Raw genomic sequence first — 14278 nt, 5'->3', positions numbered from 1 at the left:
TACTTAATTGTCTGAATAGTTTAGGCAGAAATAGTGCAATTGTGGAGTTTAAAGCTTTGAACTTTCATGCTTGGATCCCTTTGGGGTATTTCAGCACAGATGAAGAGGGCACTTCAGAAAGGGGTTTGGCCAACAAAGGCATTAGGAACACCTGAGGAAATTACACGGGGTAGTATCAATTATTATCTGTATGCTCCCCTGTACTTTACCATTATTTCCCAGCCCAGGGATAGTGAGACATAAATATGGGATCTTAATGGTGGTGACTGTGTAAAATCAGTTCCTTGGAGCTATTAACAGTGATGTTTGACAGAATCATGGGTTTTTGAAATAGGTCTCGTAAATGTACATAATGTAATGTAGAAGAACATAAATCTATAAATTCTCTTTGGGCACACACTCCACAGAAATTGCTAGTGAAATTTGTTTCTTTTTTTTATTATTTGCAGATGGGAGAGGAGAATGTATCATGGTTATCTGGAAATCTGCAATTAATAACTATTTTTTCACTATTCAGGAGGACTTAATGGAGAAAAGAACACTTTTTGGAGCATCAGGGACATTACAGAAAACAATATCCATATCTTACAAATTTAAACAGCTTACGGTTGTCTTCCCCAAGCTATCACCCACAGGTCAGATCCCTGAAAGCTGACTAAAATCATAGTTACATTGCTTCTTATAAACGATTCCAGTGAAAACCCTGTGCTGCCCAGCCCCCCCTTGCACCCAGCAATCAGTAATTCCTCCGAAGGCTGACATGAAGCCAACACCAGAGAGCGGCTCCTGGCACGGGGGCAGCAGTTCTGAGCTTGCTTGCTGGCTCTGGCACGCTCTGCACTTAGTGGTGTGGCTGCTCTTGGGCTAATTGGCTGCTCCTGGCGTGCTTTGAAGGTACAAACGGGTTCTTCAGCCCTACTGGGGCATCACTGAAGAAATATATTAATCTCTTCTCACCATGGAAGCAATTTCTTGTGAATATCAAGGGAGACACCCGCCTGCACCAGTCCTTTAGATGCTTTGAACCCTCTGTTCAGCCGCAGCAGCAAACACTTCTTTTTCACCAGTAGAGAGGCTCTGGCATGGAAAACCTCCATCTGACCCGCAAATGACTGACACAATGAAGTGTGCATTTTTACGAGCAGAGGGCTTGTGTGCTGGCAGGAAGGGGGCACAACCACACTGGAGTGTCAGGGAAGTCACAGAGCAAGCAGGGAGCTGGAGGAAATCACCGATCCCTTCCCCAGCACCTCCAGCGTTACACCTCCGCCACCCGAGCAGTGTAACCCCTAGGATGGCTGCAATAAAACCCGTATGCTGGATGCTGGTAACGAGCCCTGCAAGGGGGCAAAGCGTTAATTGGAAACGGTCTCTCCTGCACAAGCGAAAGATTTAAAACCTGCAGATCACAGCAGTAACTACCTATTAATTTCCAGCGGGATGCGGGCAGCAGGAGTCACGCACTGCACTAACTCATCGCTGGTACTGGGGGACTGATGCGCACATCTGGCACTAGGTGCGGTGACAGGGTGGCTGGGGGCAAAAACGATCAGAAAGTAAGGTAACAGGAGGTGGGATGAGCAAGGCCTGAGGTGAGTGATGCAGACAGACTGAGCAGCTCCCTGCTGGGGTGTGAGCTATGGATAACTCATCCTACGGAAAGGTGCTATGTGCGGGATGCCGGGCATCGAGGAGCTTGTGTGGCTCTCCAGCTCCCAGCACTGCCAGCACCAGCCTTGATGGGAAGAGAAATGGGGCTCTGGGTGGGGGGCTTGCTCTGCACAGCTGTGTAGGTGGGATGAACCCTGGCGTCTGGGGGCCCGCAGAGGTGCTGCTTCTAATAGGAACTTTAAAAAGCAGGAGCATTTTGCATACATGTTACATCTGAATCTCTTTGACATTTTCCTCTCGGTGCTAATTATTCCCAGCAGCTTCTCACCATGCAGCAAATGCCTGGCACTGTGACAGTTATTAAAAACTTGTAAACAGGCTCTGGAGGAAAGTGCCTGGAGTCACCTTGCAGGTTGAAAAGATGCCGTCAAATAAGTAAAAATAAATTGGCTCTGAACCTCTTCCTGTTAGGCCACTTCAGGGACTTCTCAGAAGCAGAGGCTCAGGGAATTTCAGATGGGAGGGTATAGATTAGATGGAGCCAGTCTTCTCAGTGGTGCCCAGTGACAGGACAAGAGGCAATGGCCAAGAAGTGAAGTACAGGGAAGTCCAATTAAACATAAGAAAATGCTTTTATACTGTGAGGATGCTCTAACATTGGCACAGAATGCCTAGAGGGGTGGTGGAGTCTCCATCCTTGGAGATATTCAAAGGCTAGCTGGACATGGTCCTGGACAGTGGGATCTAGGTGGCCCTGCTTGAGCAGGGATGCTGGACCAGGTGACCTCCAGAGGCACCTGGGCTATTTTGTGATTCTGAGTTTCTGTGCAAATGTGCTGTTCTCTTGAGAACCAGCTCAGACAGGTTCTCCATGAGGGGAATAAAGTACAAAGGATCTGCTCAACCAGAAGCAGCTAGTACAGCATTGGCTCCAGTCCTCTCAGGGACTGAGCGTGATGAATACTGAAGGAGTCAATGAAATACTCACCTGGGTTAAAGTATTTCAGCCCAGCTAGAGCTGGGCCCTGCCTTCTTCCTCTTCCGAAGCCAGGAGAAATGGCATGGCTCTGTTCACAGGTCCAGCGTTAAAGGGACTCTGCAGGATGCACAAAGCTGGAGTTTCTGCCATGCACAAGAGAAAATTGTAGACAAGATCACAAAACTTCCCTGCTTGGAGCTTCAGCTTTCAAGCAGCGCGTCCCTCAGAGCAGGATCTGGATGATGGTGGAACCGCACTGGCTCAAGGCCATGTTTCCACACAACTAATTCCCTCATCTCTCTGCCAGTTTGCTGTGGTTTTACTAATAAATTACTAACTTTAGAGCCAAGTGGTAGCAGGAATCGCAGTGTATCAGAGGACACCACAAACCCTGGGGGAGGGGAGGTATCAATTCTGAATTACTGGAGTTGTCTGAATGATAATTTACATGTAAATTCAGGTCTTATGAGCCCATGTGCTGTCCAGACCAGGAGCTGGTGGAAGTATCGCTCCACAGGTTATCTGTAGTAGGTGCCCTGATGCTGTATTTGCCACAGCTGCGCTGAGGTTGTTGTTTGCATAAAGGTGTTGAGGAACATTCGGTGTCAACCAGATGCGGTCTAAAACATCCATTCCTTTCAACCTGCAAAGCCAGAAAAGCATGGTAGCAAAGCACAGGGAAGAAAAAGCAGGGGGTGGGGAAGGTGGGGAAGGTGGGATAGGGATCTCAAAGCCTTAGAGAACTTTCAAAGAACTGGCAAATCACTGCTGCTTTGGTCCTTAGGCAGCCATCCAGACAATCTGAGTGACACCACGCAGCGCTTACCAGAGTATCAGCGACCTGCAAGGACACTATGCAGTCCCGTGGGGAAGCTCAGCACAACTTTGCTAAGCCCAACCTGATTCTTCGGTACCTCTGAGCTGGCAAAGTATCTGAGGAATCACTAGCTTCCACTAGCTCATCCAACAATGTCGAGAATGAAGATGTGGCCTAGCAGGGCTACCAAAGTGACTGCTGGAGTATGTCCAAGAGGTTTGGCCCTGCGGATCAAAAAGGACAGAGCTTTCTCGGCATCCAGGGCACCCAGGATCTCAGTCTTGGTGTAATGTCAAGGGAAACAAACCAGGTCATTTAAACACCTAGTTGGAAGAAAACTGTCACAAGCACAGGGAAAGCTTCAGATATCTGAAGGGGCATCCTATTGATGAAGAAGCTTGCTAATGATGATCTGCCACTGTTTTTAATATGTACCCAGCAGAAGCAGTAGCTATGAGGAGGTCACCCTCATGAGTTACTGTGGCAGTGAGTTAGATATCCAGAAATTCAAAGGAGGCTGCTGTGACAGACATCGGTCCTTCTGAGGTAGGGTATCCTTCAGGAAGAACCTTAAGAAGGGTCCACAAAAAACATAAGAAACGTGGATATGGAAATCTGTAAAGAGGCTTTACTGGAGCGTGACCTGTGGATATCCCACAAAGAACTGAGCCACTCACCCCTACAGAAGCACAAAACAATGGAGGCAGAAGTTCCTTAAAAGAGACCTGGACCAAGCAGTGGGAAGAGAACACAGAGTCTGTTAGGCAGCCATGGGTGGCCACCAGGCCTTTGTCAGCTGCTCACTAATGGTGAACATATTTCACCCAGCACCTACGCTGTGATGGAGGACACGTTTGGGTAGTGGGTTCTCCCCAGATGCTCTGTGAGCAACTTGGGCAGGAGGGGAAGGGGCTTTGGGTTTCTCCCTGTGATGTTAGGAAAAATGGGAAACAACTGTTTTGCCTGGGTGGAGGCATGCTGAGTTATGGTGCTCTGTGTGAGGACCCTGGAAGTCAGCCAGATGAGGAAAAAGCATAAATTACCCCTCTGAAACACAGGATTTGGAAAGAACCCAGGTTCAGCCCTGTCTTCCACAGAATATCTGGCATTTCTAGTTAAGACTTTGGAGCAGATTGACCTCAAATCACTTTGTCTGCAAACAGGATCGTTAAGAGATCAAACCCTAACTCCAACTTGTAATACAGGGCTAAGAAGTGATTAAGAACAACTCCCAAAGGGATCAGCCCTCTTGATGGGGAGCCTACTGACAGATAGGTCTGATGCTGTTGACGTATCAGCTCCACGCTTGTTCACTTCCCGATATGCAAAGTTGCTCAGTTCCTCTGGGATCCTAAAACCATATTCATCAAAGAGAAATCGGCCTGCTGCCCTGCAGAGCCCAAGCCCTGGGATCTTTGGCATGTTTCTTGGCCTGTAAGTTGTGGTGAACCAGCGCTTAAATTTGCATGCATGTGTGACCCGTCGCCCAAGCCCTGACAACCATTTTCTGTCTGGGCTCCTCAGACATCGTCACAGCAGAGGAACGTGGGGGCTTGGCAGATCCCCTGTTTTGATCCATTATCTCTGAGGTGGCTCTGGACTCGTACAACCACAGGACACTCTAGTACTCTACAGGCACAGGAACCGAAGCACTACCCGTAACCACCACTGGCAGAAACCCAAACCCCCAAGCCTCCCCCTTGAACTGAACTTTGTGCACATCAGGATTACACAGGAAGAGTCATCCTGAGCCAGGGCAAAGGTCCCTTCAGCCCAGTGTCCCTGCCCAGCGCCAGGCAGCAGTTAATCCAGAGCCTTAGCTTGAAGATGTATCTTGAAAACCACCGTGTTTATTAGCCCCTTATGGACCTTTCTGCTGTGATTTTGTACAATCCATTTTTAAGTCCTTTCATACTTTGCAGCCTGTGCACAGGCAGTGCTGTCAGGTTCTGCAGCTCGGTTTTGTGCTATGGAAACGCACTTGCCTGTATTGAAACCACCCTGACAAGTTTGTTGTGTACCTCACAGTTCCCGGGAAATGAAAGAGTAAAAAAAAAATCAACCCCTGTGTTCACCTTTCCCATATAATTCATTAGATGGACTTCTGCCCCACTCGTGCCTTTTCAAATGAATACTTCTAGCCTATTTAGTCTTCCAGTGAACAAAACCTGCTCCATATTTGTCTGGATCCTTATCCCCCTTGACATTGTTTCTCACTGTCTTTAGAATAAAAAAGTGCAAGTTCTGGGCTATGTTACATTTTAATGTGAAAGGAAGGTATTTCCTACTTAAATGAGTGTTGACAGGCAAACAGCTCCAGGGGCTGTAAGAATCTGACTCGCCTCACTGCATTCAACGTTTCTGTTCAATCTCTCTTCACGTATGATACAGGCAATGACACTGCAATGAGCCAGACCACATTATTGCCTCTTAGGATCTATTCAGCCCTGCATTTGGACTGTTCGGCAGTACAATCTTGCCTTTGTCAGCACATGGAGAGCTGTGGTGCTTGAACAGAGCTTTCCAAGAAGAGCCGTGCTTTTGTTACGTTTGCCCACGGAGCCGTAAGCCGCATTAGCTGTCTTGTTTAAAACTGGCTGTAATTCCAGCTGTTTTGGGACCTTGCCTGTGGGCAGGTGGACATAAAGGTGGGAGTTAAACCACCCACTCACAGTCCCAGTTCTGCAGAGGCTGGAGAACGACTGCAAATTTACACACAAAGAACCAAAGCAATGAATTGCAGCATGAGCTCATCCATCTAAGGTTAAAGCACAATCCTTTGTCCTGGCAGTGGTAAGTACAATGAAAACTTCTTGGAAAGGTTTGCCAAGACTGACTCCAACACGGAGACCAGCATCTAAATCTATAAGCTATGGCTGCATGCACTAATGTGAGGATGTAAAAGCTGCACAGGCTTTGGTACATTTCTACAGCTTAACTTCAGTATGTCCTTTCTTTCCTTCCTGCATTTCTACAATCTCTGCCCTGTTCACTGGAACCCATCCGTCCTTCCAAGATAGTAACTCAATAAACTGTTTTAAGAATGAAGTGGCTGAATTGCTAACAGAGGTCATGAAAACACTTATTATAAGCAGCACCTACGACGATGCCGGAAGGGCAGCAAATATTTTATCAGATTTTGAAAGACTGGCAGCACAATTACAGGCTTCTAAAGCAAGCATTTGTTGAAGTGATAATTATACTACTTAGGTGAACAAGTGGTGAGCCATGATGGAGGTAAGCCAGCTCCCGTAAAACAAAATCATGTCTTACTCTGACAGGACTTTTAATCTTTTTCAGACATTGAAACTGCACTCGATAAGAGTTTCTCACAAGAACATAATAACCTGGTAATTCAGGGATGATTATCCACATCTTATTTGGCTAAAAAACGTATTTCACTGTTTATTAAGTGTAAAGTCATTTCAGAGCTAGCATTTGTAAGATCAGAAGCGTTTTGGTTAACACACAATCCATCAACAGGAAAACTCTAGCCTGGACAAACGGTACAGAGAAAGAACAAATGACTAACTTGGTTTGTCAGGACAAGAGCGAGACTTCTCAGCAGAGCTACATGAATGGGCAGAATGAGGCCACGGGACCACAGCGTAGGCTGAATCAAAGCACTGCACCTGCAGCAGAGCTCCCGATCTGCTCCACGCGAAGGTGAAGGGCTACCTTAAGGAAATACCCCTGATGAACAGAGCCATACTTGTTTCCAACCGCAAGCAAAGGGAGCTTGCAAACAGCACATTAGTGAGATGAGTAGTCTTTAAGTCATTTGAAAAAAAGGCTGGTGAATTGGCCGCCACCACCCATCAGCTTGTGATTGACTGTCCTCAGTAAGCACAGAGCTGCCTGCTGAGCTATCACTGAGCTTGATCCGACACGGGCTATTATTTCTCATGTTTACTTGGTGTTACACTCTGTATTAGTTCTGCTACCTTGCTAGCTAGGGAACGGTAAGCTTTAAGAAGGAGCAGTGAGAGCTCTCCTTAAACTAATCAAGGAACTCACTAGGTCTTCAGTTGCACAATGTTTCCCTCCTTCCTGAGGGAATACGTGTATTTCTTGCCATTCTTCCAGGCCTTTTGGAGCAGGTACCAGACGCTATCATGCCGCACCCCTGTGAAGACGGGGTGCAGTGCTCACTTAGCCTGCAGAACTAGGGCTAACACATGAGCTCCTGCTACGAGGACCTTGATGGCCTTCAGTATAAACAGACTGATTGGGCCTTCACTGGGAGGATGTCCCAGCTAGAATACAATGAAATGTCCAATGCATCATCCAAAGCCCACATGGCCCATTACCTTTGTCTTTGACCATGGTCCACAGCTGCTACATTTCAAAAGGAATTTCAAGTGTAAATGGCAAGGATGGCTGAGAACTTGAGTAGTAACACTGGCTATGGTTGGTGTTGGCTTCTTATTTCAGTATCTTTTCTTTCCATTATTTAAGAGCTTTTGAGTCGGGCCTGAGTTCACAGCATACATACCACTTCGTTACTGCTTGCACATGAAGGGAAGGCACCGTAACACTTTGACCCACGGCATCAATAAGCCACAGATGTTCTGACAAACTTACAGCTGTTTGAAATACACGTAAGAGAAGTGGGCACAAACTAGATGATGATGCACAATAACTTTCCCTGCAGAAATTTTTTAATTGTCACAATAAAAAGCCAATAAACTGCCTAAACCCTAGATTTTTTGGTCTTTCTTGGTAAGTCAGGTCTATGAAATATTAACAACCTATGCTTTTTTTACTTACGACTTCAGACTTACAAAAACATTGCATTAAAAATTTATTTCTCACAGGAATAGCTTAGCATTATTATTTTTTAGCTTACAAAAGCAGCATGCCTATAGGTGTTCCATAAAGAATGTTTCATGATACTCCATTGACGTAATTTCCTATCACTCCTCCTCTCCAGCCTGCTCTCCAAACTAGTTCTTCCTTTCTTTGACCACAGTCAAAGTCCCTTTGGCCTCTGTATGCATTTGCATAATGTCTACTTACCGTTTCATCTTGAAATACATTCTTTCTATTGCGTATTTTCCCCTAGTGTTCAGAACTAAACAGCATACAGACATTGCACCAAAGCTGTTGGATTCTTTCCACCTGAATGCAGGTCCTAATTAATCTCACGAGATTTCTTCTTCTGATTTCAATGGAGGCACTGCTGCTTCCTGACTAACAGGGGCACGAATAAACAAGTACAAATCACGGGAGTCTGCAAAAGCAGCTAGATGCAAACAGACGGTTCACTTCTCTGCTTCCTCTAGTCCCATGGGTCATTAGGCTCACAGGTTTCTTCCTGTAAACCAGAATGAGATTTGAAAAGCATGAGGAATTTTCTTCTTGGGACAGAATGTAAATCATCAAGTAGCCACATGACAGCTACCCACTGTACCACAGTATTAACAAACCTAGTCTTTATACATACGCATAGTATGAAACAAATTGAAATAGAACAATTACCTACCTACAAATCAATATTGCATCTGTTTTTTGCTGAATGAAATGATTACTTAAGGATATAATCCCCAGTGCGACTGGAGAGGTGAATTTGTTCTGTACTGACGAGGTAGGTGTGTGCACCTCAGTGGGGTGGGTAAAGCAACCACGCTGCTGTGACCTAGGACCCGAGACCTAGAGCTGAAACAGGCAGCATTAATAGCAGAGATTCAACAGCTCTTAGTTTCCTCAGTAAACGTATGATGAGGTGACATCACCAGGGAGTATTTTGCTCATTATTCTATATTTCTCCTTTAGTTTCATATCAACAATAAGCAGAAGCAGTTCCATCAAAGCAAACTCAAATATATTTATAATCAGGGAGTCCAATGAACAAAAGCCTTCGGAGTTTTATGGTGTTGTAAAAAGCAAACCTCTTGCTACTTTTTCATATTTTCTGGTAATGAAGTGACATTGCTAGCTCTGGGGACACGTCACCGTAGCCTGTTCTGGTAGTCTTTACCCAGTGTTGATCTCACTTTCCAGGAATATAACAGAATGGAATCTTGAGCATCTGGCCAAGACATCTTACACTTCCAGTGATAGCAAAAGTCCTAAACCATGAAAAATTAAGGAACTGAAAATAAAGTCATTTGGCCTCCTCCCTCCAGTCAGCACTCATTGTGTTGGTGTTAGAGCTGCTGTTAGAGCAATGTTTTCCTGCACAAAAAGAAAACTACCCAGCTAGCAAGCTGCCTCAGACTCTTGCCGATTTTCCTTCTCACAGAGGAAGAGACACAGGTTGGTTCCTTTTGGGTGTCTCCATGCCAGGGCCATCTCAGATGCAGGGAAATGAAAATAGATTCACTCATCATTTAAAAATCCTGCTATATTGAAGGCACCAGTATTTCAAGGGTTTTTTTGGCTCCTGAAAGCAGATTCACCAACCAACAAAATCATCTAAAAAAATTCCATGGAAGAAATACAGTGTCATGGTTTAAACCCAGCCAGCAACTAAGTACCACGCAGCCACTTACTCACTCCCCACCCTCAGCAGCAGGACGGGGAGGAGAACTGGTAAAAAGCTAAAACTTGTGGGTTGAGATAAGAACAATTAAATAATTTGAATAAAATATTATAATAGTAACAATTTTAAAGAAAAGGAGGGAGAGAGAGAAATAAAATGCAAGTGGGGAGAAAAAAACAACAAATAATGCACAACACAATTGCTCACCACCTGCTGACCGATGCCCAGCCAGTCCCTGAGCGGTGACCGGCTGGCCCGAGCCAACTCCCCTTAGTCTATACACTGAGCATGGTGTGCTATGGTGTGGAATATCCCTTTGGCTAGTTCGGGTCAGCTGTCCTGGCTCTGCTCCCTCCCAGCTCCTTGTGCACCTCCTCACTGGCAGAGCATGGGAAGCTTTAAAAGTCTTTGATTTAGAGCAAGCGCTACTTAGCAACAACTAAAACATCAGTGTGTTAACAACACTATTTTCGTACTAAATCAAAAACATAGCACTGTAACAGTTACTAGTAAGAAAAATTAACTCTATCCCAGCTGAAACCAGGATACATGGTAATCTTTTATGTTACAAACATTTAAAATAAACCATCAATAATGACTCCCAGATTTTCTTTTTCATATCACAATTCTAGAATGTCTTCACATCTTGTTTTCAGAAACTGTCAGGGATCCTCTACTTGAAAAAAACCGTCTTAAATTTTTAGTCCAAGGAATAAAAGGTCACTTTTGTCATACTGCTGCTAGGGTTGGTTATCATTAGTTATGTCTCAAAAGTCAGAGCTTTCTGGACAGAATACTCAAGTAAATTACAGCTTCATTGCTTTCAAAACTATGAAGATGGGAATCAGAAATCTAATGTTTACTAATACCTCTAGAATCCTTGCAGTAAACCCCAGAGTTAACAGCAAGAGAAAAGATGGACTTGAAGACAGCTACTATTACATTTTTCAGACCAGAAGTCAGTCAGCAAGGAATGCGTGCGTTGGTGGCTCCTAATCTCCAAATAAGACAGAAGCCTACAAGTGCAACACAGTGTGGACCCAAAGCTAATTGTCTTTGCCTGACCTGGGCCCAAGGAGATGTGAAATATCACCAGCTGGAAGTGACTGGACTACACTGCAAGACCACTGGAGAATTTGATAATGGTGAATCACCCATATTCATACCAAAAAAAAGAAGATATTTTTGATAGCATCAAGATTCCCAAACGCATGAGTTGTCCATTGCAAAAGCATTTTTTCATTTGCACAAAACTAGAGACTTGAAAATTAACTTAACCTGGGGAAGCATGTCAGGGCAGGATATGGAAAAAAAGAAGTTTAAGCTGCCTTTTGGTACAACTGACCACAGAATACTATTCAGGTGATAAAAATACAACACAGATGCTTAAATAATCCTGTACTTGATTTGCAAAGAGGAAGAAGGCACAAAAGGTTAAAGAAGTATGCTTTTATTTAGGCTTTCAGTTCTAAACAGTAAACATAATTAACAATTAAGCCATGGTACTGGAACACACAGTCCTGGTATCAGCAAAATGTCTACTGTTTAAGGCACTGATCGTGGGAAGAAGAAAAAAAAAGGCATCACATAGACTGCTCCTATTTAATCAGAATTTGAATCTATTATGAATATGTGCTTGCTATTCAAATGCTTAAAATTCCACAAGCTACATTCACAAACAAACGTTTATACAACTTCAGTAATTACTGAAGCAGGGATCAATGGCTCCCTTACTTCAACTTATGAGCAACTACTGCATTACTTTGGAGTGGAATCAATTTTTAACCTACTAAAAGAAAACAAAACACAAATTACTTCAGCAGTATGGCTTTAAGACCCTGTATTTGGTTACAATATAGCAAGCGAAGAAGTTAACACCATATAAGTGCCATGTACTGTCATCTTAAAAGGAGCAGTTTTACAATATAAAAATTAGTTTAGAACATACTAAAGCCAGTTTTTGTACAAACATTTTTACAAAACTCAATTACTCAAAAAAATCAAGAACATTTTAAATATGAATGACTCTCTACATGTTGTATGCATAAAACTACTTATCTTGATGATATAAATTAGGAATACTACAAACTTCAAAGCTGGCATCCATATACTGTTGAAACACACACATCAGAAATACTGAAGTGTTAGTTCTGCAAAAATCCTCAAGAGTCCCATTTTTATTTGCCAAATTGATACACAGTGACTTAGGATTCTAAAGGAGCCACAGTGACCTCCCGTGGCCACTTAAGAAATCCTTGTCCTTAAACTTTTTTTTTATTATTATTTTGAACATGACATTCCTCACAAATGCTAATAAACTGAAGAGGTACAACAGTGGTTCACGCTTGGTCCACCTATGCCAGGAAACTACAATATTTCTTTTTGAAATGAGCATAAAGGAATACAGCCTTCATACAATGTAGTTCCTGGTCACAAAAAACAAAGTCCTGTCTCCTCTCTAATTTATCAAGAACCTGTTCCAGAATAGTTTAGAGAACTCTTTTCTGCAGGTCAGTAAGAGACGGATATTCAATAGATGTCAAACACATGTTCAGTATTAGGCTCCCAAATACATAACTTAAGCTTTTGAGAGAACAAAGGAAAGAAAAGTAAATGGATGCTGTCTAACTCAAAGTCCAAACATGAACACAGGTAAAGTTGTATGAGACATTTTAAATGTGTGTCAAGTTCATTGGTATACGAAGCCCCAAAACATTTTAAAAAGAAACAAAGTTTAACAAAAGAATCCAAGTCTGTTAGGTGCCTTCTTCCATTGCTCTGAAGGAATGCAACAACCAGGAACAAAACATTGCCTTCTATGTCATGACCAGATGAACAATGTGAGAACACCACAAAAATCACAGTAGTGACTGTCCCTCATCCACAGTACATTAATCAACACTTACGCTCTTCCACTGTTTATAAGTCCTCCCTGTTATATCCAACTTTCTTTCCATTAAGTGACTCTTCTGTGTTTGGTGCCAGCCACGTGAAATATACCTTCACTGGATCAATATTCCAATGCTTGTGAAATGATACTGGAATTTGGTGGGAAAGGTAGCCTTTGGGGTAGTCCATTGGCCTTGCCTAAGGTGGAAGAATAAACCAAAACCACTAGTACTCAATGTCAAAGAATAATTTCAGAACAAGAAAGTATCATCATTCAATGGCCTCTGTATCATAACAAAGCAACGCGGCATTGACAAAACACACATGATAACAACAAAGGGGTTTTTACATCATTCTCTTAAATCAATTGAGAAGCATTAGTTTTGATCTTCAACTCGCACTGTAGTCATCATGCTAAGTAGTACACTGATATTAAATATGCCCTATTTCTCAGGATGAAAAGGTCGCCATCTACAAAAGCAAGTGATAAACAGTGTAGTTTGTATTGTATATTTTAAATATACACTTTTGGTTCAATAATGACAAAATGATTCTTTTGCTCCTCCTCATAAAGAAAGTTGCCATCAGTGCCACTGTGACTGTAGGATCCTAGTAAGGCTATAAGCAGCTGAACTATATGAAGTTTTATGATGGGAAAGGCTACCCAACGCAGGAAATACTGTGGGTGCCAGAAAACTGCACTGTTATTCTTTATCAGCTTATACCAAAAGAGACAGAATTACAACACAGCTGCACGATGCAGCTGACTTCTTAATGCACCAAGCATGTTTCATTTCCTCTGACAGTTTCATGGCATCTAAGTGCATCACTATATAAAAGAGGCTCACCTGTAGTGGTCCCTGGTAAAGTAACTAGACTTTGTATTGTAAATAGAATTTTTTGTAAAGAGAAATGCATGAAAAGCACATATTTGTGTGTTTTTTTCTAGAGGTAAAACACAAGAAGAAAACTGAATGATTTGGGATACTGAATCATGACGTGATGCCCAAGCTAGCAATTGATTTCACACTGCACACTTCACCTACTTATGGTGGTATTAATAAATTCTACATGCAGTGTTCTTCATGCAGTTCCATATAAACATAAGTCATAAAATTGGGCAACAGATTTTTGACATTAATAAATCTGAGTATGTGGTGGTGTTAGGGGTTTTTTATTTTATTTAAACCACAGAGTGCTTATTTTGAAAAATTCCACCAGAGAAATCAAGAGGGAGCCTATCTCCCTCAAGACTTTTGAAAAAAACTTCAATGAACATTTAGGTTTCAAAAATTGAAAAAAAAAAAAACTTTGGATAAGAAAGTTTTTATATATCTAAGACCAAAGTTTTCCACTGTTGGAAAATCAATCTGCTTTTTATTGAACCATACACGAATTCTTGGTGTTTTGATCATTCTAAAAGAATGACATCTGCTCTAATTATCATTTTTATTACATTGCTCTCTAAGAATCATACCACTTTATAGGTGGTTGACCT

The 14278-nt window shown here is 42.8% G+C and overlaps 1 protein-coding gene across 4 annotated transcripts in view; it reads right to left on the bottom strand.

Moving 5' to 3' along the window:
- Positions 1-11325: 11325 nt before the first annotated feature.
- The window catches only part of B3GLCT (beta 3-glucosyltransferase), a 69649-nt gene continuing 66696 nt past the window's right edge, over positions 11326-14278 (bottom strand). For all 4 annotated transcript variants that reach the window (XM_056328590.1, XM_056328591.1, XM_056328589.1 and 1 more), the window contains one exon: positions 11326-12978. In XM_056328590.1, the coding sequence (XP_056184565.1) occupies positions 12811-12978 (168 nt within the window). In that variant the 3' untranslated portion in view covers positions 11326-12810. The remainder of the gene's footprint in view (positions 12979-14278) is intronic.

This window comes from Falco biarmicus, chromosome 2, assembly GCF_023638135.1.
Source record: "Falco biarmicus isolate bFalBia1 chromosome 2, bFalBia1.pri, whole genome shotgun sequence".
Classification (NCBI taxonomy): Eukaryota; Metazoa; Chordata; class Aves; order Falconiformes; family Falconidae; genus Falco; species Falco biarmicus.
Note: the sequence above shows the minus strand (reverse complement) of the source record. Positions and strands in the feature narration are given on the sequence as shown.